Genomic DNA, 25,486 nt, shown 5'->3' with positions numbered 1-25,486 from the left:
CCAAACATTGCACAAAGCAAACATTATGCTCCCTCTGTGGTTTTATTATTAGAAGTACTGTTTCACTACCAGCTGTACAGAATGTGCTGTAGGGACAGCATGAATACAGATCACACCCATATATCAGCCATTTTGTGCTGATGTTGAGTCTAGTTCTCACACGATAAACAAAGCAAGAGGAAGAAGGTTTATCACAGTGGTTAAACAGCAATATCTGTTACAAAAAAAAAAAAAAACACGTGAATGTGACCAGGATTTGATACTGTGTGGCCTTGTCAGAGGCAAGTAAATACACCACACAGGTAAACAGAGTCACGGTCCCAGGAGGGTTGTGGTCATCCTGTGTGAAAAGCTAACAATGCCTGAAAGTTCATTCTGTGGGCATCAATAGAGGTCAGTAGTTTTATTCAGAAAGCTTAAATATAATAAGCAGGATGGTGTTTATGTGCTTTTAGGCTGAAGAAGGAGTTCAGCATGCCTTCAGGTTCAGTTCCAGATTCCATCCAGATCCCAAGTGTGCCTTCTTGTTGACCCAATTTAAAAAAAAACAGACAACAAGAAAGAGAGTTATGACAGTTATAAAGAAGCTGCCAGTGAGGGAAGACAGACAGTTTGGTCAGGGAGAAATATTAAAGGAAGGTGACGAAAGTGGAGACATATGAAAGCTGTGGCAGCCTTTCAAAGAGTGACATTAGTGGAGGGAATGACAAAGGTATAGAGAGGGAGATGAAGAAGAAGGGATAAACAGAAGGAAAAGCTAGAGGCGCCTGGAAGAAGGGGGGACGTGGGCTGAGCAGGAGGGAGGAGAGAAGCTCTGCTTCTCCTAATAAAGAAAGTGTATTTGAAAGGAGGTGCTGTGTTACTACAGAGAAAGAGGAAGAGAGAGAGGAAGAGAGAGAGAAGGGGAAACAGCAAGTGGCATAGGATAGAAAGATCATTGTGTTACTGCTGAGAAAGGACCCATGTCTGCACAAAGAGGTAGGTGTACTTCTGTGACTGGGCGCAAGCTCTAACTAAAGTAGGAAATCCGTTTCTGTCAGCATGACCAGTAGTAGGATGTACAAGCAGCATGTATAGACGTATATGTTGAGCATGTGCTGTATTTAACTGTAAGACTTGTAGAGGATACTGTAACGGTTTGAAGCAGGTGTGTGACTTTTACAGAGTGTGTTATTGGAATCTTACAGACGACAGAACCATGTGCTTATTTATGGCGGTCTTCTTTCACTATGACTGAATTAGTGTGACGAGTGTTCTTGTTTGTTTTTATAATCCAGCCAGTGGCAGATCATTTGGTTAATGATGTTATCTGTTGGGGGTTGCCTTTAGTTTAATTGTTCGCATATCTTAAAAAAGCAAATAGCTGAGTAGAGTTTCAGCTTGAGAATCTATTTTTGTGGAAAAAAATCCCATTAGCAGAGCTTTCAGGTTCAGTTAAAAGTCAATAAAACAGTATTTTTAAATATTCCCTTATCAAGCCAAAGTTATCTCCCTCAAATGTTCAGTTAAAGAAATTAAGCCATCAACAACGGAATACAATAATTTCTTAATTAGTAAAAAATATTGAATTAAAAGATATTTTTAAATCTAAAAAAGATGTATTTAAAAATATATTTGTGTACTGTATGTGACTTTAGGTCAAAGAGTAAGAGGGGGAAAAAAAGTTTTCCAATATGGTACTTCCTATTTATCATAAAATTAATGTTATAACAATAGTTAAAGTCTAACTAGTGTAGTCAGACATTGATGACCCAGTTTTTAGGACTTACTAACTTCTGGTCAAGCTCTATCTAAAGCCCAGTTCACACTACACAATTTTAGAATTGTTGGCCGATCGTCGGCCGATTTTCAAAACCTGAGAGACCACACACTAGCCGACCAAAATTGTAGGTATAATGCGTTCGATCGGCCCGATCGTGCAGTGTGTGGTGTTCAGCTAGCCACACAGCAAGAGCAACACACCACACAAGAAATGATTTCTCACCGACATTCAGATTCCAGACCGAAAGTACAGGAAAAGCCCACTATAACACACGTGAATTTAGAGTAAACAAACATGGCCGTCAACGTAGAAGCAATAGTGACAGTTTGTGAGCTTATTTTAAACATAAAAGATGTAACAAAAAGAAAAGGCATTGGATATAATCACCATCACTTCAAACTGAAATCTTTGGCTGTACCTGTTTAAACTAGTTCAACAGAGAGTTAGGGACAGCCTGTCCACCCTGACTTTAAAAAGGCAAAACCACTTCCCTATGGGAAGCCCACATGCTCTTTGTTTCACTACTGCCCAAAAATAAAGACCATTTGCTATGGTGAAAAAGATCTTTTAAGGTGTTTAAGAAAGATGAAAGTGAGAAACCTAATAATATGTTCATACTGCAGTGATTTCAGTATGAAATCACTGCCACTGATGGCAGAAATAATCCCCATTAATGTATTACATTACATCTGAAAAAGCCTCAATTAGCTTACAGATTTGACGCCAGTACACTAACCAAAAATTTCTAACTCTGGGTCAATTACAATGTTGCCATCACTTGAGATGCATACTGAGGATTTCCTGAGGGATACCTTTCTAATCAACAACTTTCCTAGACCAAAACTAAAATAACCTTTGTTTCAGATATTTAAAATCTAATGTTCAGACAACCATGATTTTGTTTTTCAACCTAAAATAACCTCTAGTTGGCCTGCTTCAAGCCATTTTTGCCCAGTTCATAAATGTTACTGTCACCGATTTGAATCAAGAGGTTCAGGAGGAGACAGCAGGTTCACCCTCATTTGACTCTGTGGTTTCACAACTCCCATTGGTTTGGCATCCTCTTCCTTTCTTTTCTATGTTACTATACAGTGTTTATTTCTGCTGGAAATCCAATACGTGAGTGTTTGCATTATCAATGGAGCAGAAATGGGAAAGTAAAAGAAATCCCTCTTTAGTGGGGATATTTTATTCTCTCATTACTCTCTGCAACAACGCAAATTCACTAGGATTTTATTTATTCTCATTTTACTAACTGTAAATAATACACCTCCCTATGTAAGTCTGACTCAATCTACTATGGATTAAGTTTCACAGTAAACTCAGTCAGAATGGACTGCCATGGAGAGGAAGTTTTAGGCAACTGAATTCAACTCTGCTTCTTCGAATGTTGCAAGTGTTCTGGACTTTTTTAACTATGAACCAGACAGAAAACAGTAAGCATGTACTGGCAGCACCGTGATGCTGCCAGTATATGCTCCCTTACTTTAATTTAATATTAAACAACAATAAAAAGTGTAATGCAGAATTGCGATTTCATTTATTAAGGGGAAAAGATATCCAAACTAACATGGTCCTTTATGAAAAATTAATTTCATTCATTCAGAAAAAGAACATGGAGGTGGTAGTGCGATTGTCTGCGGTTGCTTCAAGATCTGAGTGACTTGTGGTCAGAATTGTAGGGTTGTCAAGATACAAACATTTCAAACTCAAAATTGATGCTTTTTTATACCAAAGCAATTCTACCCATATTTATAAAATGTTTCATCACTTCCATGTCTAGCAAAACAATAGACAAGATAATGTGTTAATATCAAATAATTCAATTCAAAATTAAACTTTAAGCTTTTTTAATAATCCCAAAAGGAGATTAAATGTTGCTTATAAATCATATTATTCAAGGTTCTTCAAGGAGTTGTAATTGCTGATGGCAGAAATAATCCCCATTAATGTATTACATTACATCTGAAAAAGCCTCACTTTTTTTTTAACATTGTTATACAGAGGATAGTTTTTCTTAATTTTATTTTATTTTTTTAAAATCCTCACTCTTTACACCATCACCTCCAGTGGTTCCAGTAGTCCCCAGAACAGACACAACTTTCTATCATGTTGTTTGAGCATTTTAAGTTCCTGGCTCTGATGCTGATGCTCTAACAGGTGGTGGCAAAAGAGATTACACTCATAGTTCTAGAATTTATGCAGCATCTTACCGCAAACATTTAAAGCCTCCTCTGTCCTTTCAGTGTTGCGTTTGACTTTTTGCTTAAATGTTCTAAATGTGATTTAAACTGAGTCTCTAACAGGATACAAGCATTTGTCTTCCCCATGGTTTCAGTGCTGTTGACTAACATGTATTACTCTATAATGACCAAAGACAGAACATGTCAACACAAAGCTGTTATGAGCTGTTTGTCCTAACCACCAAAGAGCACCATAATTTTAGAACCTGCCTTACAGACACATTATTGTGATGTCTTCCTATCATTACAAAACCCCACTGATGATCCACAGCTCTGTCATTTCTCGACTCACTGCTGAATGTAAAGGAACACTATTCAGAAGTCTCTCACTCATCAGATCTTGCCCTCAGGCAAACAGTTAGAAGATCAGATCATCAAGAGTGAACACTCTAGTCATAAAGTCTTCAATTGAGCAAATATATATGCTAGGTTAATAGAACATTACTTTGGTGTTTGAGTGTGTGCAGGTCTCCCGTTTGTTCTTGCAACTAAATGCCATGTAACTTTAAATGACAAGTTTTAATTGTAGCCTGCATGCTTGTTAAATAAGGCTGTTTTGTCTGGTGTCATATGTTACGCAAGTTTTATAGGTTAGAATTAGGGTTTAACATTTTTAAATGTTAAACCCTAACATTTAGGGATTTGTCCAGCCATGTGGTAAGCTGTTATCATTAGGGGAGAGGATTTGAATAAAGATATGTTGTTCATTTACATTATCCTCATGTTCACTGCACAAAATAGGTCATATAAAGATAAATATACATCCTTGAAACACAATTTTAGGGACTTAGTTTGCTCAGAACTGACCAAAATATTTAGTCAAGACTCTTGACATATACAGAGTTTCTAACAAATGGTTTTTGCTCTTGCTTCTCCTGCACCTCTTCTCTTTGATTATGTCAACATTAGGGACATCCTAGTCTGAAGTTAACACTTGAGTTTTTGTTAAGACAGGTCGGAAATGGAAACACTGGCGAAATCCTTGCGCAAGTGTGTCTTGACCTAGAGAGGTGTTTTGAAGCCAGTTTTTGGAAGTAAGATCACTTTAGTTGGTAGCCACTTCTCCTTTTGAAGCCAGTTTTTGGAAATAAGATCACTTTAGTTGGTAGCCACTTCTCCTTAACCGTTTGAGATCCATTATGAAAACATGGAACAGACTAAGACTTGGACTGATCTGATAATTTTGAAGTCATTGATAGGTAAATGCATTATGCAAAAAGAGACTAATTTGCAAGTGTGGGTGTATCCCACAAGTCTGTGGATATTCCAAAAGAGTTTCTTTATGATCTCATGCACTAAAACTCCTCCTTGGCAGAGCCCTTGTCCTCTGCCTTAACAAGCGTTTTTAGGCCGACATTGCTGCCAAACGTGTCAGGAAGCAGAGATGGAAAATGTTGATCTACATGGACTTTAATATAAATTTAGTTTAAATATTTCAAAATGCCCATTTCTTAGATTTGAAAACAATTGTGAGGAAGACTGAACTATTAATTCAGTGAGCATCACATTTCTACTGTAACCACTGACAGTGATGCACTTTGATTTGTACTCTATTAAGGCTTAGAATGGTAGAAAACAGTTATTCATACAAAGGCGTGTTGTTTTCCTCACCAGCATATAAATTCCATGTATCCTCATGCATTTATAATGTGCAACGGATAGGAACTGCTGCATAAATTAGGGCCACATATGGAAAACATGTGATTTCATTCTTTTTTATTATAGCTCTAAGTCTTGGAGGAACATTTTGTTGGATTTCGCAAGACTGATATTGCAGGATGGAGGAGGTCAGACACACATGCAGACACTGTGCTTAAATCAAAGTTGGCTCTAGTTGATGTTGGATGATGTCTGGGTTATATTTCCTCTTTTTTTTTAAGAGAGGTTTTTTTTCCATCCCAGACAGTTCATGTAAATGTTTAAGACATTTTGAAAAATAATTCAGGTGCAATTTAGCTTTAAAGAATATTAGGAGTAGAAATGCACAGATCTGGATGATCTGAATTTTGTGGCCAATTTCCATTTTTGCAAAACTTTGACCTACACATGTTGTTTTTAGCTTAACCCAGTTGTACTTTAAGACAACTTAAGAAAAGCATTGAAAATATTTATTTGGCCTTCCTACTGTGGATTTAATTATTTAAAATAGCAACAGAGGCTATGTCAACCAACTAACTCACTTCTTACAATGCAGTTACATACCTAGTGATGCACTGAGTCACACAGGAAACTGCTTGGCAGGAAAATGTTCCTACTGTTTTGTGTGTGACACTGAGCTGATAATATTGAGTCTGTGCAAGTAGTCACCAGGACATGAAGCATGATTGTCACTCTATGCAGCACTGACAGTTATGCGGTGGCTGCCCTGGTGGAGAAGAAACAGGGCTAGGCACCCAACTAGTTCTTCAAACTTGTTTGTGTCCATTAGGATTGTGGGAAAAGAAGGAATTTGCCACTAGAAAAATAAACAATCGGTATGGTCCAATAGACTAGAGATAGAGACGTTGCTAGAGCTTTTGAGAAAAAAAATCACTGAAGGGGTCTGAAAAGTCACTAAATACAGCGACAATGTTGCTAAGTTGGCAACAGTGTTATTAACAATAAATAAACATATAAATGTGATCCCTTATCAGGTTGTAATGCCCAATTTCAATCGATTCTGATGCCATCTGGCCCAATTTCAGATTACATGATTGGATCGGGACATTCCTAGCGCTATATAAATAAAAAGAATTGAATTGAACACTTGAGGATAATTTAAATTGGTTTTCCTATATACTTTTGAAAATCCAGTGACCTAAACAACATTGCACAGCCTTCCTTTAAGGAAGTTTCATAAGTTAGCCAGAGTTTGTGGTTCTCACAGTATTCAAAAGTCATTCAATGGTTGTCTTTGATTTTCTTCCTTAGCCTGAAGTTAAACAATACAAATCACCATTGATAATTAAACACATATGGTAGTTTTATCAGCCAGATAAAAGGTTTGATTGTTTAAGTGACTCACTTGTAACAAGTCCAATTCATTATTTGTGGTTTTAGCTTTATCAATACTTGCAGACTGACGTATTATGCAGCTCTACTTAGACACAACTAGTTACAAAAAGAGGGACATAAGTGGCTCACTTTTATTATCTCTGATAACAAATGTTCTGCAAAGAGATGCTGCATCTCTATTTTTAAATAATAGTATTTTAAATAGTTAAAATGTAGTTTAGAAAACCTGTTGATTTTAGACTGCATGAACTGCCCAGATTGAAATAGAGTCATGATTTTGTACGTTTTGAAGGTCCAGAGGGAGCGCAATTGCCCATAAACTGCAACGTTCTGTTTTTAATAAATCACCCAAACCTCTCACAGGTTGAGCAAGTTTAATCATAGAATCTAATCAAATTATTGAGTGAATGTGTTTTTAATAAAAAGGCCCACAAGCTCTGGGTCTTCTCTTGTAAACGGAACTTGATGAATTGCGTTATACTTCTGGCTTAAAGTTGATACTTGTCATCAATGAGCAAAGAACATGCTCACACAGCTTTTTACAATTTTCCCAAACACCGTAAAAAGGCAAATTAACACAAAATAATAGGCAATCAGCTCAGCTTTTGAAGTCATTAGAAAAAAAAAATCTAAAAAAATAAAGCCTCCTTAATCTATTGGGTTTAGAAAAATTAGAAGGGGCAAGCTGACTGTGTGTCTCCTATGTGTGTGTAAGCACAAGGGATTGCGTATTTGGAGATGTGTGGCAAGGAGAAGAAATAAACAGCAAGACCATCTGTGAATGGATCAACATATCTGCAGGCAAGTCATGTTTTGAGTCTGCACCAAAGTCAGAACATGCAGACACACGCACAACCAAAAAGAAAAGGGAATTCCAATCAGACAGTGAGATGACATCACAGCCTCCTGGTGATAAAAAGCGAGCCAAACAAGGGAGTCCCCACTTCCCCTCCCACCTAAACGTCCCGCCGGGAGAACTAACAGTTAGAGCATGTGGCTCTCGTTAGTTTAGAGAACTTTTAAGGGGTTCATGTTCGCATGAGCTTGCCCATCAACAAACACTTGGCTAGCTGTGTTTCCACAGTGACCAGTTTTACTGCTCCGGGTAGGGGAGGAAATGCCAAACTCAGACTAGAGAACTGCTCCGACAGCAGTTAGTTTTATTCTAATTCTCTGTCCAGCCACAGACAGAGAACCTCACCTTTATCGCTCTTTCATTTCCCTATGTCCTTTCTCTCCTCTGCCTGTATTTTCTATCTCTCTCTCTCTTCCCTCCCTTTTTCTCTCTCTGGATCCACTCCCCTTCGTTCACTATCATTGCCAACTTCACTGACAGAGGTAAGTGAAGCACTCTCTGTGTTTGCCACTGGCTTGTTGTATTGCTACACTTTAGGTTTTGGAGTTTCTGTGAGGATAAAGGTCAGGGTTACAATCAGAGCTGCAGGTTCTGCTGATGCAGTAGAGCTTCTCGCTCATATTTGTACTGTGTTAAACGCACAGCACACTGTGCTGGGGGTTGTTTGACAGGTCTTGAATAGTGTCTGGCAGTTTGTAATATGCAAGCGTGTGTATTTCTGTGTGTTAATGCAAGTGTGCGTAAACTCAGGTTTTAAAGCATTATCTTACATTACAGTAACTGGATAGAAACAACCTGTTCTTTTTAAACACACTAATGACAACATTGCTCTGCTGGAGACCATTAATCATGCAAACAAAAGTTTTGAAAACTAAAGGAAGTAAAAACAGCTCAAATCTTCCCAAAATGTTGCTGTGTATTTCTGGTTAGCTTGCTGATGGAAGGCTGCTAGAACATTCACGCAGAAGTTGCAAGAAAAATAAAGGTAGATATTTTGCAGCTGCAAAAATAGCCAGTTATGGACTGGAAAGTAAAGAAGTGCAACAGTCAGCTTTTCGGATAAAGTGATAAAATAAGATTGTTACACCTTGGTTCTGTGTACAATGAATGTTAAAACTATCACCATATTTAGCACATCTTTTGGTAAAATATGCAAACATGTGAGACCCCCTCTAAAAATCCTCATAACTCCCAATTTTAATAGTTAAAACACCAAATATACTTTAAGTTTCAATGTTATGCACAGCAGAAACTGTCTTAGAACTATTGTAAAAGCTGGCATCTACAGCTAATCAGCGATAAGGAATATAATTGGAGCTCCTGGCCTTATTGCTTTGCAAATGCCAGCCTATAATGTGTCAAGTAGCACAATGCCAAGGTACTTCAGCTTTGCAAGCTGTATTTTCTATCAAATATTTTACATATGCTCTATGGAAAGATCTGCCAATAGCTGGATTTCTTGCAGTAAACCTTAAAGTCATGTTCGACAGGAAAATACTGAACACGAATAGGCGGGTGTCCTATATTTTGCTTACATCTATGTATCAGAATAAATAACTGTTATAAATTACATTATTGTAAATGTTATGCACAAGTTATTAGATTATTTAGATTATTTTAGCAGTCAAAATAACAATATTTTTCTATTTTAAATATATTGGAGGGAATTATCTCCCTTGTGCTGTGAGACCTGCTGTCACCGGTAGCCTGTCCCAGATAAATGGAGGGCAATGGTGGCATGAGCAGGTGATGCAAATTCAGTTACTCTATGAAACCATGGCAGATTTTATCCAGAAGAAGCCAGAGACAGAAGTAGCAAACCGAAAAATATTCATTTTAAAATTTATATCTCAAATAAGATGCTGTTTAAGATTAATAACTGCTTAGTGACACATATCTAAACATGTCTTAATAGGTCTGCATAGCCCTAATAAAAGCATCTGTTTGATTTCAGCCAACTGTTTCCCTATGCCGTGTAAACAGCTAAGCTATTATTGAAACTAGGTCTTTAAACTCTTTCCAGAGTGGAAATCCTGTTGATCTTTCAGCATTACTCAAATACTTCAGTGGAATAATATCTCAAATGTTCTGTGTCTGAGATAACCTCCCCTAGAGTAAATGAAGAGAATGGAGGGAGATCAGACGCACCAAATCAGAAATCCATCTGCAACCCTTGGTTACAAACAAAACAATTAAACACAATACGCAACCTCCAACAGACTCCCACATGCTGTGACTTAAACATCTGGATGCAAGGCTGGCTTACATTTCCCCCCTAAACCCATATCCAATGTGTTCCCGTCTACCCCTTTTCTACCTTGGCAACCCTCTGCCGTTTCCTTCCTGTCTCCCCCTTCTGTCTGTCTGTATCCACCCCCGCTCTCAGAGATGAAAGAGAAGAACCCCTGGCACAAGCCGCTGACCATCATCATCACTGTGATTGGTGTCATAGCGATTGTTGCCCTGGTGACGGTTGCAGTTTTGCAGAACAGACCTGTCCTCCAAAAGTACAAGGTATGCTAAAAGAAATTCTTGAAGTGTGGAGGTCATGTGTGGGAGCAACCCTAGCCTAAAACCCATCTACCAAATTTGGTATGCAGTCAGTATGACCTCAGCTTTTCAACCTGTACTATTGATTTTAGGAATGCACAAGCAAATACACCCAGCAGATGCTGATAAGATAAATCCTTGTTTTTTGTCAGAGTTTGATCTTAAGCTACCTAATTGTAGTGGACGTCATGCATTTACTTGATGACTCTTTTCCTGTTTCACAAACTTTAATGTGCTTGGGATGCAACTCTAGTATGTTTGTCTAAGTGTTATGCAATCACTACAACTGAGATTCAAAATGGCACATCTGGAAGGAACTGTTTCAGAATTAATGGCTCAAACAGCATAAACAGAAATTCCTCCTCCTGTCTCCGCTCAGTATGGGATTGTGCTCGATGCCGGCTCTTCCCACACAGCTCTTTACATCTACGAGTGGCCAGCAGAGAAGGATAACAACACTGGAAGAGTTGAACAGAAGCATTCCTGCAAAGTAAAAGGTAAAGTATAGACAGCAAAAGCTGTGCATGCATAGTGTTGAATCATTTAATACTACACTACATAATTTCTAATGAATATGAATAGGGTCCATGATATCAGGATAAAATCTGATATGCGGTAATATTGGTGAATGTTGCGATAACAATATGAATTGTGATAAACAACCAAGCCTTGAAGTCTTTCTGTGTTGGCTCAAGAGCAAAATAAGGCATAGAAATAAGTGATATACCAAGCAACTGAGGAAAAAAATGAAATTAACTGCTTCAGTTTCAACAAGGCTTTCCTAGAAAATGTGCTTCTGTCTAAAATCTGTAGCTTTAGCAGTGAAACAGTTTAGTTGTATTTTCTTAACGGCTTCATTAGCCTCTACGACGTTTTATGCTGGATTAGCAATAAGGGTCAACTACTTCTTTAAATTGGTTGGTTCACTAAAAAGAGTCAGCTTTTAATCATAATCAACAACATTTCATTAGGATTGAGGTCAGGACCATTCCCGAAGCTCAGGATGCACGAACACAAGTCTTACTCAATTTTGGTGTTGCCGCTAAACCATCACCCAATAAAAGGTAATCATGGCTTGGGGCTGATCATTTCAAATATTTTAGGAGGCGCTGTAGAGAAATTAGGCCACGCCCACCAACGATTCTTGTGGATTCCTGTCGGGGGGTGAATAAGGATGTACCCTAGTGAGTTTGGTGCAGGTCGGCCCGAAACTCTGGAATTTAGAACCAAACGTATGGCAATGGCGTTACAACTCACTTCGCCACGCCCTCCTGCTCCATCGAAACCGATCAGGGTTGGAATCCACGTCACAACAACATGTCTTCTGTCTCTGAACACAGACTCATGTTGATGAGGTCAAAGGGGTCAGATAGAGATCATTGACAGTAAAACATGACACTTCCTGTTCTCAGGGGGCGTGGCTTAAGTGATGTCATCATTTGACCATTGGGTATTGTAGCGCACCTGATGATAATCAAACACTGAAAGTTTGGTGCCTCTGTGAGTTTTTGTGTAGGAGATATAACAGTTTCGTGTTTCATGGCGGGTAGGTCTTTTGAAAATTGTTAGGTGGCCCTAGCTAGTGTTACCCTGCAACCTCGGATAGCTGAGGGTAACGTAGATGATGATCTTCCCTCAACGTGTGATGCTGCGATATGAAAAAGACGAGACACACACGTTGAGCTCTTTTTAACTTCAACAGGAAGATTTATTCTTCTTATGATGACCATACTCCATATACAATACTTCATATCAAATACTTATATCAAATACTTCAGTCAAATACTTCAGGTATCACTGTATAACTTACACAAATAACCCTTCGATTCATTACATTACAAATGACTGTAATATCCCTTTAAACCGAACGAGAATTATTTTAACATGCTCCATCATGAATTTTATTGAATGGCAAAATATTTTAGATAGTTCTTAATTATCCAAACCAATTAGCTTTGTTTTAACTCAAATACCTTGTCCCTTTTCCTCAGACCTTTTATATTTTTAACTGTCAAAATAAAAATATATGGATTTGCTTTTAACTATTTTAATAGCTTTTACAATTTTTATTCTGCACAACATATACTCATTGAGTTTGACTGACAACATTGTTTCTGTGTTTCTCAGCTAGCTCAACACGTGTACAATGTTCGCTCGCATTAGCATTAGTTAGCCTCCAGAAATACATCCCGTTTTCTACACAATGTCCATCCAAAGCTGTACAAAGTGACCCACCAGTTGACTCTCGAGTCTATAACCTCTTAATTCTTGGACACCACATTTATGCATCAACATACATTTTTACTGACCTGCGATATGAAAAAGACGAGACACACACGTTGAGCTCTTTTTAACTTCAACAGGAAGATTTATTCTTCTGGTGTGCTCAATCTTTCCTTGGTCACTAACGCGTCAGCGCCCCTAGCGGCCATGTGTAGCATTGCACGGACTAACTGAAATAACACTAAAGAACTTATTACGATAAGAAATTAAAGATACAAAATGAAAAATTATGTTGGGGTGCCTATTTTCTTGCTTCTTGGTTTTGTTTACTAACTTGTTTTTCACCCCTCTACACTAGGTTGAGCCGTTTCTTGTGCAATTATTGCGACAACTATAAAATACGTACATTTTTCACAGTCCTGATGTGTCCGCCAAATTTGGTGAGTTTTTGAATATGATAAAGCCCCCCAAAAGTCCCCTCTTTAGGGGGTATTAAGGAAGGATAATTTAATATTAACTTTGGACAAAACGTTTGGCTCTTTCTTCCTTAAACTCCCGAGTCCTCAGCGGGCGGCGTGCAGCGAGAGTGAAACAACAACAAAGCGCGTTGACGTCACAGATCACAGAGTTTAATCCCATACAAAGCAACGCATGAATCAATCAACAAAGCTGCAGAGGAACAGAGATATGCATTGTTTACCCTATAGAAACAAAGACAGACAAGACAAAGACAGACAAAAAAAAACAAAAACAAAGACGAACAAAAAGCAAAGACGCGTCTTTGGAGAGAGCCGATGGAAAAAAGCAAAATAGTGGCCGCTCTCTGAATTTTTAGTGCTGACACGAAGTTTTATACTGTAAGCGTGTTTCTTCTGTTTAATATATGCAAGTAAGGCGTTCCTTTAGTTGACCAACTGGAAACTCCCTTAAGCACTCAGAGAAACTTAGGAACTCCCCCTAATTTACAGCAAAGATCATAGGGCCATCTGGTCTCTGGCAAAACAAAAGAGCGAACCGCTACGCCCTGACCCCCTGTGGCTCCACGGTCATTCTGGGTACAGAACAACCTGAGATAAAATCTCACAGATACCTGTGAAATCTAAAGTCTCTCTCTCCCAAGCTCAATTTATTGCCCTGCAGGAAAATGCTAATTTTATGGCCTCCTGTGCTGTGGGTGCTTGCCCATCTGGCTTAATTTTGAATGCTTAACACAAACCTGTTCAAAATAAGAGTGTTGACTATACCTTTTACACATGCCATAAGATTAACTGTATTAAGCACTAAAAATAATCATTTTTCCTCAACAGGGGGCAGAATCGTAATAATAAGAAACAGTATAAAAACAATAGGCCTTCGCAGCACTGTCGCTGCTCGGGCCTAATAAAAATAAATGAGCTTTGATGTTTGTTCATCAAGTCAGAATTGTTCTTGTCCAAATCTCAATATATTGTGAAAAAGATTTTATCTCACATCCCCAATGAGATATGAAGCAACAAAATGAGCAGCACCACTGGCAAAAGCAGCTGCATCAGCAGTCTTCATTAAACAAAATTGCTACTTTGAAATGCTTAGCTTGACTCCTAGTCTGACTGTTAAAATCTGGAAATAATTTGTGATCCAAACAATAAATTGATCCCTGACCCTCAATTTTGTCCAAAACTTTTTGGATTAGATTAATTACAGTAACAGGAAAATCTGTATTGTGCATCCAATTTGTTGTTTTTTTTTTAAATTACTGAGTCTATAAAATTATGCTTATATGGACAAAGAATGATCCAAAGCTAATAATCTGCATGCCCAATATGAATTTATGCAAATATCTGACTGAAACTGCATATGAAGCAGTTTCAGGAGCAGTGCTCCATATGACTGAAACTGCATATGGAGCAGTTTCAGTCATATGGAACTGAAACTGTTCCATATGACTGAAACAGTCATATGGAACAGTTTCAGTCCATATGAAACAGTTCCATACTGGAACTGTTTCATATGTTCCATATATATGTTCATATATATGTTCATATATATGAATATATATATGAATATATGAAAAAATATGAGTTTCAGTCATATGGAACTGAAACTGTTCCACATGACTCATATGGAACAGTTTCAGTCCATATGAAACAGTTCCATATGCTCCAAACTGCATATGGAGCAGTTTCAGTCAGTTTCACTAAAATTCTTTAGTGACTGGTAAACAGAAAAAAATGGGCAGCCATTATGGGTTTTATGAGCACTGATAAGTTAATAGGAAAAAGGTGGTTGAAATAAAGACATTCTGTGACAGAAAGTCTCGCAGCAGCGAAACACACAGTTTGAGGGTTTTAGCTCATAAAATCCAAGAAACCAGAACAGCGGTAGCTGAAAATACTTCAAATTTTAATTTGAACAGCTGCAGACAGGTCAGACTGCCCATATTACATCCTGCTCACCACTTGAAAGGCTCTGTCATGATTACCATGTAAACTGGACCATTAAGCAGAGAAACAAGATGTCCTCATGGTCTGGCTTTGCTTAACATCTTGTGAACAAGGTCAAATTAAATTAACACTTTAAATCACAAACTGACCAGAAAAACCTGTGAGCTATTTGTTGCTTTCATGGATCAGAACAGGGGGCAACGTACGGTACTTCAACCGTGTCTAATTCACCTCAGCTTTACGAAGACCACCTGTAAAACAACTCAAGTCTGGCCTTTTCGTTGCCACCTGTGGAAAATCCTAGCAGATTATTGTCCAAATATCCAAACTCTTTAGAGCTTCCTGTTTTTAAAGATTTCAGCTTCCTCCTAAAATTTTATTATTCTTACAGGTAAAGGTATCTCAAGCTATGCAGCTGAACCAGAGAAGGCTGGAATGTCACTGACAGAGTGCATGCAAGAAGCCGAGATGCAGGTTCCCTCAAGGAGACACCAGGAGACGCCGCTCTATCTGGGGGCTACAGCTGGAATGAGACTGCTGAAGTAGGTTCAACACATAACTACATATATGTAATGCAACTTAAAACATAATTTTAAAAAAAATAAACAGATTCGAGTGCCAGTTCTCACAAGCCCCAATACACATCATGGCAACATTGTTATGGTCCAGTCAAGCAGAAATGAAAGCAGAGTAATCTCTCTGTGGTAGTTCTACCAGTAACAGAAATCCTGGACCTGAATCTTTATTGCAACACTGATCTCTAATGAGCTCAAATGTCCTGAACTACTGATGAGCTAAACTCTTATTAAATTTGCTTGCCATTTGTAAATGAAATGATACCTAATGCCAACAGTTTTTTGTGAAGATCCAAAGACTGTACTGAACACACAGTATTTTTTGCCAAATCTGACTCAATTATTCTGCTTTATGGTCAAAAAATAAGACTATAAAGCAACTACACATCCTAACATATTCACAAACTCATGGAGAAAGAGTAATACGATCTTCCTTTGATGAGCAGCTAAACCCAGGCCAATATGAAATCTGTTTTGTTCATTTATATATTTTTTCCATATACCACAGATTTCCCTCCTAAATTTTACACAGTCTTTAAACTCAAAAAAGGTTTAGAAGAACAGAAAATAAAATACATTTATTGAAAACAATTTAATGTCATATTATAGCAACAGAACCATTTGTTTAAACTGTACTAAATCTAATAGTTATCTGTAAGCATTTTGTAATAAACAGGTAGTAGAACATGTGCCTAATGAAGCAAAAACAACTCTTAGTGAAAAAGAGTAGTAATATATCTGACTGCTTATAACTGAAATTGCCTAACTAGTGGCTTAAAATATGTAGAAATGATAACATCCACTATTTAAAAGCACAATCAAAAACATAAATAAATGATTTCAAAGCAATAAATTACTGAAATTGAATTCATATATAAGAAAAAAGTGGGCTAAAAATTAAAATCATTTTCATATTAGTGTTGCTCCACCCTGTGTAGCGTTTTATAGAAACAAACCTCGTTTGGGAAATTCAGGTATTAATATTGAAAGTGCTTAGGTGAAAAATAGCTTTGTTGTAATATTTGAATATTTTAATTTTAATAACAGATATGAGAGAAAATGCACTTATTTGGAATAAAAATAACAAATTTATGGTCATAATGTTTGCCTTTAATTGCAGACATGAATAAGTGTTTTCTGTTGATCAGAGTACCTCTTAGACGTTTCTAGGACAACACAAGGATTTATAGTCCCAGTGTTTACTAACAGATTTTAAATTCATTCCTTCACCATGATGTAAATCATGGGCGGGCAATTATTTTTATTCTAAAGGGCGACAACTACAAATGTTGTCCAGCCCCAGTGCTTTGTCTGAACACTGAATTTCCCCCCAGGCATATATTTAATACTAAACCATAAACCTTCTTCTGTCTTCATCAGGCATCAGAAAAACGTTACAACTGAAAAATAATAAATAGATAGCTGAAACTTTATATTTACTTAGTATTAACAAATATTTCAAAAAAAGACAAACTTGTGTTTATCCTGATGATTTAAATTCAATTTGTAATTCCTGAGAACAAGTCTGGGTCCATTTTCCGCAAACACAGTACAACACTTTGAGTTGTCGAACTAAATACTTGGGTACAAGTTTTGGCAATACTATTCTGTCTCTTTTTTCTAAGCATAAGTTGAAAGTTATTATATTAATTTGTATCTGTTTACGGGGAAGTGCTTACAAAAATGCATTGCTGGGGGGGCTGTATAAGGATCCCTTTAATATAAGCCGGGGGGGTTTCAAAATAAAAGCATTTACAATTACCATGTGGGACATTTGATGAGATTATAAGAGGATAAAAAAAGTAACAGAGCTGATCCAAAAGTTTATTTTTCAAATATAGGTTTTAATGGAAACTTTAATTTTAGCACTTAGTGAAACTAGTATTGATGGGTTAGTGTGTGCAGCCAAGTTGAACTTCCCAGTAACATGTCTGTTGCATTGTATGCATTTGTGTACAAAGGGAGACTCAGTGCTTCACATGTAAACACCGACATGATCCCATGAGATTCAACTCTTTACTTGTATTTGCATTGTAAAGAGGAAAATCCAGCTAGCCGCCTTTTCCACTTACAAATGTTATGATTTATGTCCGTGCAAACTTTAGTGACAGGGAAATTAATATCTTGCTGTCAAAGCAATTTTAAATGATACAGTTCATTCATTATTTATGGGTAGCTGCATTGTTTTGAATTATGCATGTGACTCACTGTATGAAATTGCTGATGGTGTGTGTGCGTGTGGGTGTGTGTGTGTGTGTGTACAGTATAGAGAACAGAGTGGCATCAGACAAGGTGTTTGAGGCTGTGGAGAAAGCCCTGCAAAGATTCCCTTTTTCGTATCAGGGGGCGAGAATACTCAGCGGGCAAGAGGAGGGCGCCTTCGGCTGGGTCACCGTCAACTACTTGGATGATCGTCTCAAACAGGTTAGTCAACAGATCTAGAAATAGATCAACTCAAGTCTGTCAAATTTAAAAGTTTTTTTGTGTGTGCAAGGGTGTCACCACTGTGCAATGACTTCATTTCCCGCTTGTTTTTGCTTCAGGGTCTACAAACAACAGGGGCTCTTGACCTTGGTGGGGCCTCAACTCAAATCAGCTTTGTACCTCGTGAATATGACATTTCAGAGTCTCCAAGCAACTCTGTGGCCTTCCGACTCTATGGAAATGACTACAACCTGTACACTCACAGCTTCTTGTGCTATGGGAAGGACCAAGCGCTAAGAATGGCTCTGGCACACCAGACTCGGGTAATCCTTTGAGGTTTTTAAAAGTTCAAAGTTCATTCTATGATTTTCAGTGACTTTGGGTAAAATGTAGAGCAATTTATCAAATTACCTAAACATATTTCCTGTGTCTCTTTTTCAATCTCTTTCCTAGTCAGGTCCAATAACAATGTCTGATCCGTGCTTCCACCCAGGCTATTCAGTGACAAGGAATTACAACACCCTGTATGACAGCCCATGTGTCTCAGAAAGGAAACCCAAAGAAGCTCCTTTAAACTTCACTCACACAGGAGAAGGAAACTTTTTACAATGCCAGGAAGTTGTCAAAAGTCTGTTTAACTTCAAGTCCTGCAAATACAGTAAATGCTCTTTCAACGGGATCTTCCAGCCACCTCTGCAAGGATCATTTGGGGTAAAATAGTTCAGATGTTTGTGTTTTTGTAGCAGTTCACACATCATATGAGTCATTTCTCTAGAGGTCTACAACATTTCTGCATTTCATGATGATAACATTTTTACTGCATGACTTTTTCAATCAACACTTAAATCATTTTCAAAAGAAACCAATTGTTTTTTCCATCAAACAGACTGGTTACTGCATCTTTAAAATAGGTGAAAAAGGCTCTAGGGTGTTTCCACCAACACAGTTCAAGTGTTGGTACCCAGAATTAGAAAAATGTGGGAATTCAAAGTTTTAATAAATAGAGGGAAACAAATCAGTTTTGTCAGTATTTGACCAGCCAAACACTGATCAGAGCCAATCAGGGGACAATTGGCCAATTCCAGTCTTTTTCCCAATCACTGTTTTAATTGTTAAGTGATTACTTTTCCTAAACTTGGTAGATAAAAAGGGAAAACAACTAAATAAGAATATTTTTATTGGTTGTCGGCTTGCATGATCCCGCCTCCTGACAATCGCAGTTCTTTTCTCTGGCCCAGCAAAGACCTGACATACTGTAACACCAATATTTTATGTGAAAGATAGCAATGAAACTGAATTTTAAAAAGATGGTGCTAAAGAAATACAGCTGCCAATGTAGCTCTGGAACCAATTTCCTAGAAATATTCCTCACCATTGTGTGTCAGCTCTATTTTCAGACATATTTTGTAAAACGTTAAAGTTTTTAGAAAAAAACAGTCAAGTTAACAGAATTGTATTTCAAAAAGAAAACTAAAAACCTAATATTTTTATAAGCTGATTCTCTAAAATTCTCCTGGCAGCGAACATAATAAGTCGATATTTTAGCCTTGTGTGTCAAATACAAGAATAGAACAAAAGAGCAATGCTTCATTCTTCTAAATATAAAGCTCATATCCTTTTTCCCATTTCCTCTCTCATTGTAGGCCTTCTCTGCGTACTACTTTGTGATGAACTTCCTCAACCTGACCGATAGTTCCATCCCATTAGAAACTGTGAAGAACCATCTAGCAAACTACTGTGCAAACCCGTGGAATAAGGTTGGGCCATATTTATTTATAAGACACATGTTGAAAACTGATTTGCAGTGTTAATACAGTTCCACTTTTTAATAAACTCCTTCAGTATTTTCTGCACTGTGCATTGATAATATCCTAACATTTAAATTGGTTGAACAGATAAAGCAGCAACACCCAAACATTAAAGAGAAATACCTGGCCGAATATTGCTTTTCTGGCACATACATCCTCACACTGTTGACAGAAGGATACAACTTCACTACGGAGACATTCTCCAAGATAAAATTCATCAAAGAGGTCAGTAGATCACCACCCACACTTTCCTGTTCCCAAACATTCAAGGCCAATGCTTCCTTTCATACTTCTGCTACATCCTGTTATATCCTCACTGTCAGCCATGTCCTTAAACTAGAACTTTTAACGGAAAAACTACTCAGTAGGTATTGATTGGTAGGAGGTTCTCATGGTATGATAATTTAAGTAAAATACAATTTATTTTGTATTTTTGAACGGTATTTACACACTAAATTAAATAAATACCTAAAATGAAACAGCTTTTATTTAAAACTGAAATACATTTTCTTAACTGCTGCAAAAAGAAACATATTTACTACTGGCTGCACCAGATCAAATAGCTATGGCTTGAATGCTTTACTTGACCAGGCAAATATTTCTAACTGAGCAACACGTTTCTTTACTTCGATTACAATCATATAAAAAGAAACAAATCATTTAACATCCACACACTAACTTCAACCAAACTGTGACATAGAAATACACAAGAAAAGCTACAGAAAACTAGTTAAAATAATAATTTAAGAGGAAGAACACTAAGATGCAACCAAACTGACCATATTATCTTGATTTAAAACACTGGAATTGCCTAGGAAAGGTAAACTTTTGTAGTTTAATATGCTTGATTGATATGACTAGACTCATTACTCACATTGAGTAATGAGTCTAGTCTAAACATGCTAAAGTTGTTCTTTTATTCATCTCTTGATTTTGTGACACAAATTAAATGAGCTACCTTATTAGCTGGATTGCTATGTGTGATGGCAACAGCTGGCACATGACCCAGTTTTGCTTTGCACACTTTATCAGCTGGCAAAATATTTCCATGCATGTGACACAGCCTTACTCTTTTTGACTGTCCTGTTCCTCAATCCTGCATGCATGCAATACAGAGTTCCTGTTTTCTCTGTAGTTTGTCCTGCTAAATTTTAATTTTGTCTAATTAATAAAAATGTTTTCCTTAAGTACTTATACTCATCATTGGAAAAGTTCATTTTGAATAAAACAGAAAGTTAAGACACTTGTTCATCTGATTTCTACTAAACTCAAAAGAAATGCATAAACATACATGCTGTTGACTCCAAAGCTTATAGACAAAAAACAGAGAGTGCCCAGTTTTGATCACTTAATGAATAGGAAATATATACTACTATATATTTTATTATACATGACTTAACATTAAGTGAAATTTCACAATTATTTCTGTCCACCTCTATTGAAAACTAAATAAATCATTCTAAATGCTTCATCAGTTATCTGAACTAAAACAATGAAACAACCACTTGCTTAGTCACACAGGAACAAATGAAATAGCAAAACTTCCATAAGACATGGATTAGACTACAAATCTTACAAGAATGTGACTGTAAGGTCCTTAAATTATAAAACAGCCAGCCTCAAGCACAGATTCCATTTCAAGATTTCTCTAGACAATTTTTTGGTCACTTTTCAATATTACATAGGTGTTATTATCCAAATGTTCAAGAATTGTAGGTTGGAGAAAATAAGCTCCTACTGTATGCAGGTACCACAGAGGTTATCATCTTTACTTTTTACTAATCTAATTTTACTAATCTTTTTACATCAGAGGGTGTGTTCAAGGCAGGATAGATCTGTGAAAATGATGAACAAGCATGTACAGTATATCAGTAAAAATGTGCACATCTGAATGGAATACTGCCTGTTCTCTGTCTTTATTTTTAAACATCAGCTGTCAGTTTAGCTCAAGACGGTATGTCCATCTTATATACTGTACTGTAAAAGTAAAGGTAAAGGTAATTTTATTTATATAGCACATTTTCAACAACAAGGCAATGCAAAGTGCTTTATGCAAAAAGCAGTGTTTGTTTGGGTCTTTGATTAGTAGGAAACCTGACATTTTTCTTTATATAAATAAAAATAACTAAAGTATGAACCTCAAGAAAAATTTTCCCAGTCCTTACTTTTCCTGACACATGGAAAATAGAAAAAAATGGTCTGTTACCAGGAGTGAGTCTATTTTGGCTGCAAAGGCTGGATTTGTGATTTTGCCTTCCAGTTGACAACACAGCCAGAAGACAATGATGCTGAATTTTGGGCCAACAAAACTATGTTTGATATTTTCGTCCACTGACTTCCTAAATCAAACAAATAATATGTTAATTGTATGTATAATCAAATTTGATTATACATACAATTTGAGGCAAACACACTTTTTTAAACTTGGTAAGCTCTACTGTCCCTGACAATGCCACCAGACAACGTTTTGTTTTATATTAGTGTTCTATATTGTTCTTTTAAATTAATTGTGAATATATATATATATATATATATATTTTACCAGCACTCCGTGTAGTCAGAAAATGGCAACTACTCTTCTATAAGTGAATATTAAGATGATGAGATTTTTTTCCCCAAATAGCTTCTTTTGTCTATTAGTCTTCTTACTCAATTTTTAAACACCTCACAGATACTGAAAGTAGCTAACTTGTTGGGAGTCAGTAATGTCTACAATGAAGAATATTTCAGGGCAACATGTTTACATCTCTAGATATTTATTATAACATATACATTTCCTCCAAATTTACTGATATTTTTCAGTAAATTGAAGACATTTCAATTTTTATCAAAGTACCAAATGTTGGAAACTTTAGACATTAATGTATTTAAATTCTTTAAGCATCTAAATAATTCCATAATGATTCACAAATATCCAACATCATTCCTGAATGGAGTGGATATCACAAGAAAACAGATGTGCGACACCCAGTATACCACACTGTGGTGTTTAAACGTCGCAAACACACATCACATGACAATATGGGGGGAAATGCACCAATAAATCTACCGGTAATTAGGACCACATTTAGCAGAAACGTCCAAGAGAGACTAAAACAGTGTTCAAACACTGTTCAAAGTAACAACATAAAAACAAAAGCACTGACTAACACTGTTTGCTGTGAACATGATGATTTTTTCTTATGTAGCCATTTAGCTAACGGCTTAGCGGAAACACGCTGATGTGTCTAGTTCTTGTAAATTTGGTGATTTCTAGAGAAGAGGATTAGGGTTACTATTCCCAAAGTTCTGGATTTTTATCATCAGAATTCTGAATTTAATGTCAGATTTCAGGCTTTTTTTTCCACAAAACTCTGATTTTATTATTTTTATTTTTATTGAGCATTTATTTCTGTTGCTTATAATTATGACTTACAATTAATGAAAACCAAAAGGGGGGAAAAAAACTGTCATTTTATAAAACTACAATTTTGTCACCTTTCTAAAGTAATGGCCCAAGTAATTTTTTTTGACAAAAGTGATTTCTTTGTTTTTTTAATTTTATTTTTATTTTTTTATTATTACTTTGTCAAAATAAGTTTTGGCAATAGATGACTTAGGTTATTACTTTGGGAAGGTAGCTAACTATATTACATAATTTAAAACAAATATATGAGTTTTGACACAAATGTGGGCCTAGATAAAAGTATGTCCATGCACTTTACTGTGTATTTATAAAACACTTGGTTAAGTCTCCTTCTTTATTAAAGTACTGGATCAAAGTAGTGTGACATGGAGTGATCAAATTACAGCTCCACAAAGGTTGCTTTAATAGAGGCTTTCACCCTTGTCTGCATTGTTGAGTCAAGAGTGTCATCTTTCTCTAGCTAATACCCCCCCCAAAAAGTGACTTTGATTGTGTGGCTCTCTTCTCTAACAGATTCAGATATCTAGAGTTTTAAATGAAATGCAGCATTTACTTTCCTCTAAAAAAAGGGACTGTGGAACACTGTCCAACAATACAATCATCTTTTTATTCTGCCAAGTAAAGACAAGTAAAGACACCTCTGAGGTTCTATCTGGTTCATGATTGGCTTAGCACAAGGAATGTGACAGTTGTTGTGGATACGTTTATGTGTGTGAGAATAGGCTTTGGATTCCTGTTGGTTGTGCACATTTTTCTACCACACAGAAACAACATTTCGTAAACACTTAAAATAAATATATAATTCTGCATGTAACATATGCACATTGCACATGAACGTGTTTGAATTAAATTACAGCAAGTACCTAACATTTTCTAGTAAACTGAGATGCATCTTTAAGCAATAAAAAGCTTGCTTGAGCGTACTGTGAGAGTATTTAAAGTTATCCTTCGTGTGGTGTTTTCAGATAAAAGGCAGTGATGCAGGCTGGACACTGGGCTACATGTTGAACCTGACCAACATGATTCCAGCAGAGGCTCCAGACTCACCCCCACTCCCACACGCCGGCTACGTCTCCATAGTCACTGTCATCGCATTACTGCTTTTCATCCTTTTCATCCTCAGCTTGCGTCCTATCTGGCCCAAATGCTCCAAGCAACCACAGATTGTATAAACACAATAATGTATCCATGTCTGAGTGCTGTTTCAGTAACGTCTGCAAAGACTTGTGAGTGTGTGTCAGTGTGTGTGGGTGAAAGGTCATCTGACACTGTCAAATGGTCCCTAGCCAAACGGTCCTGCAACTCCTGCTGTTTCAAGGATTTTTCAGAAGGGCATACGTTTTCTCTCATCGGGAGAGTGAAACCTCTGACTGAAGGACATTTTCTCAACTTAAATATGGGGCTGGGACTTAAATGAGCAAAACTGAATGCATGCCTGAAAGTATGTGTGCATCCTCGTTGGTATGCATGTCTGTGTCCTGAATTATGCTGTGAATATGTAACTGTATAAATAAAGTTACCCAGGTTTATATGAAAACCTCCTTGTAGTTACACCGTCATCTTAAACTTTTTCAAATTTTGCGACTTTGCGATAAACTTTAACGTGAATTTTCCGTGATAAAGCAACAAAAAGTCATAATTAGTAGATATTTTTCTACCAATTGTGAATTGGTAGAAAGTGATTTCTATGTTTTTCTATTTGTCTACCAATTATGAATTGGTAGAAAAATATCTTTTTCTTTGGCAAACAAAAATCTGAAAAGTGGGGATGGTATACAGCCCCCTTGCTTCTGATGCTCCTAAATAAAATGTAGTGTCTTATGAAATTACCTAATTAGTAAATAAAGTCTCTCTAAATTCTCCCTAGGTGTGAGTGTGTGTGTGCATGGTTGTGTGTCCTGTCTGTTTCTGTGTTGCCCTGCGACAGACTGGCGACCTGTCCAGGGTGACCCCGCCTCTCGCACGGAACGTTAGCTGGAGGTAGGCACCAGCACCCCTGCCCACCCCACCAGGGACAAGGGTGTTAGAAAATGGATGGATGGATGGTAAATAAAGTTCACTTGTGTGTATTTTAATCTCAGTTCTGTTAAGGTCTCAGCTTCCTGAAGACCAAGAAACAGAAGTTATGTCAAAAGATATAGTTGCCTATGAGTTTATATAAAACTATCCACCAAGGTTGACAAGCGAGGCACTGAGAGCATTAATTAGAGATACAGCCAAGA

General features: G+C 37.0%; 1 protein-coding gene across 2 annotated transcripts; it reads left to right on the top strand.

The window, feature by feature from the left end:
• The first annotated feature begins 778 nt into the window (after positions 1-778).
• entpd1 (ectonucleoside triphosphate diphosphohydrolase 1) lies at positions 779-24,811 on the top strand. Of its 2 annotated transcripts, none has more exons than XM_032573467.1 (10): positions 779-978; positions 10,242-10,369; positions 10,785-10,902; positions 15,443-15,593; positions 17,891-18,050; positions 18,170-18,373; positions 18,504-18,761; positions 19,694-19,807; positions 19,946-20,083; positions 24,230-24,811. In XM_032573467.1, the coding sequence occupies exons 1-10, from the start codon at positions 963-965 to the stop codon at positions 24,434-24,436; spliced, it is 1,494 nt and encodes a 497-aa protein (XP_032429358.1). In that variant the 5' UTR covers positions 779-962; the 3' UTR covers positions 24,437-24,811. The 2 variants fall into 2 exon arrangements, with proteins under 2 accessions (XP_032429358.1, XP_032429359.1); XM_032573468.1 differs by lacking the exon at positions 779-978 and adding an exon at positions 7,759-8,337.
• Positions 24,812-25,486: the final 675 nt, after the last annotated feature.

Source organism: Xiphophorus hellerii, chromosome 10, assembly GCF_003331165.1.
Source record: "Xiphophorus hellerii strain 12219 chromosome 10, Xiphophorus_hellerii-4.1, whole genome shotgun sequence".
Classification (NCBI taxonomy): Eukaryota; Metazoa; Chordata; class Actinopteri; order Cyprinodontiformes; family Poeciliidae; genus Xiphophorus; species Xiphophorus hellerii.
The sequence above is the reverse complement of the archived record's forward strand: the minus strand, read 5'-3'. Positions and strand labels throughout refer to the sequence as shown.

Excerpts from the sequence above, each read along its gene's own strand:
- entpd1 (XM_032573467.1), top strand. Across the intron at positions 10,903-15,442 it reads GCATTCCTGCAAAGTAAAAG|GTAAAGGTATCTCAAGCTAT; the intron begins GTAAAGTATAGA and ends TTATTCTTACAG. Across the intron at positions 18,051-18,169 it reads TGGATGATCGTCTCAAACAG|GGTCTACAAACAACAGGGGC; the intron begins GTTAGTCAACAG and ends TTTTTGCTTCAG.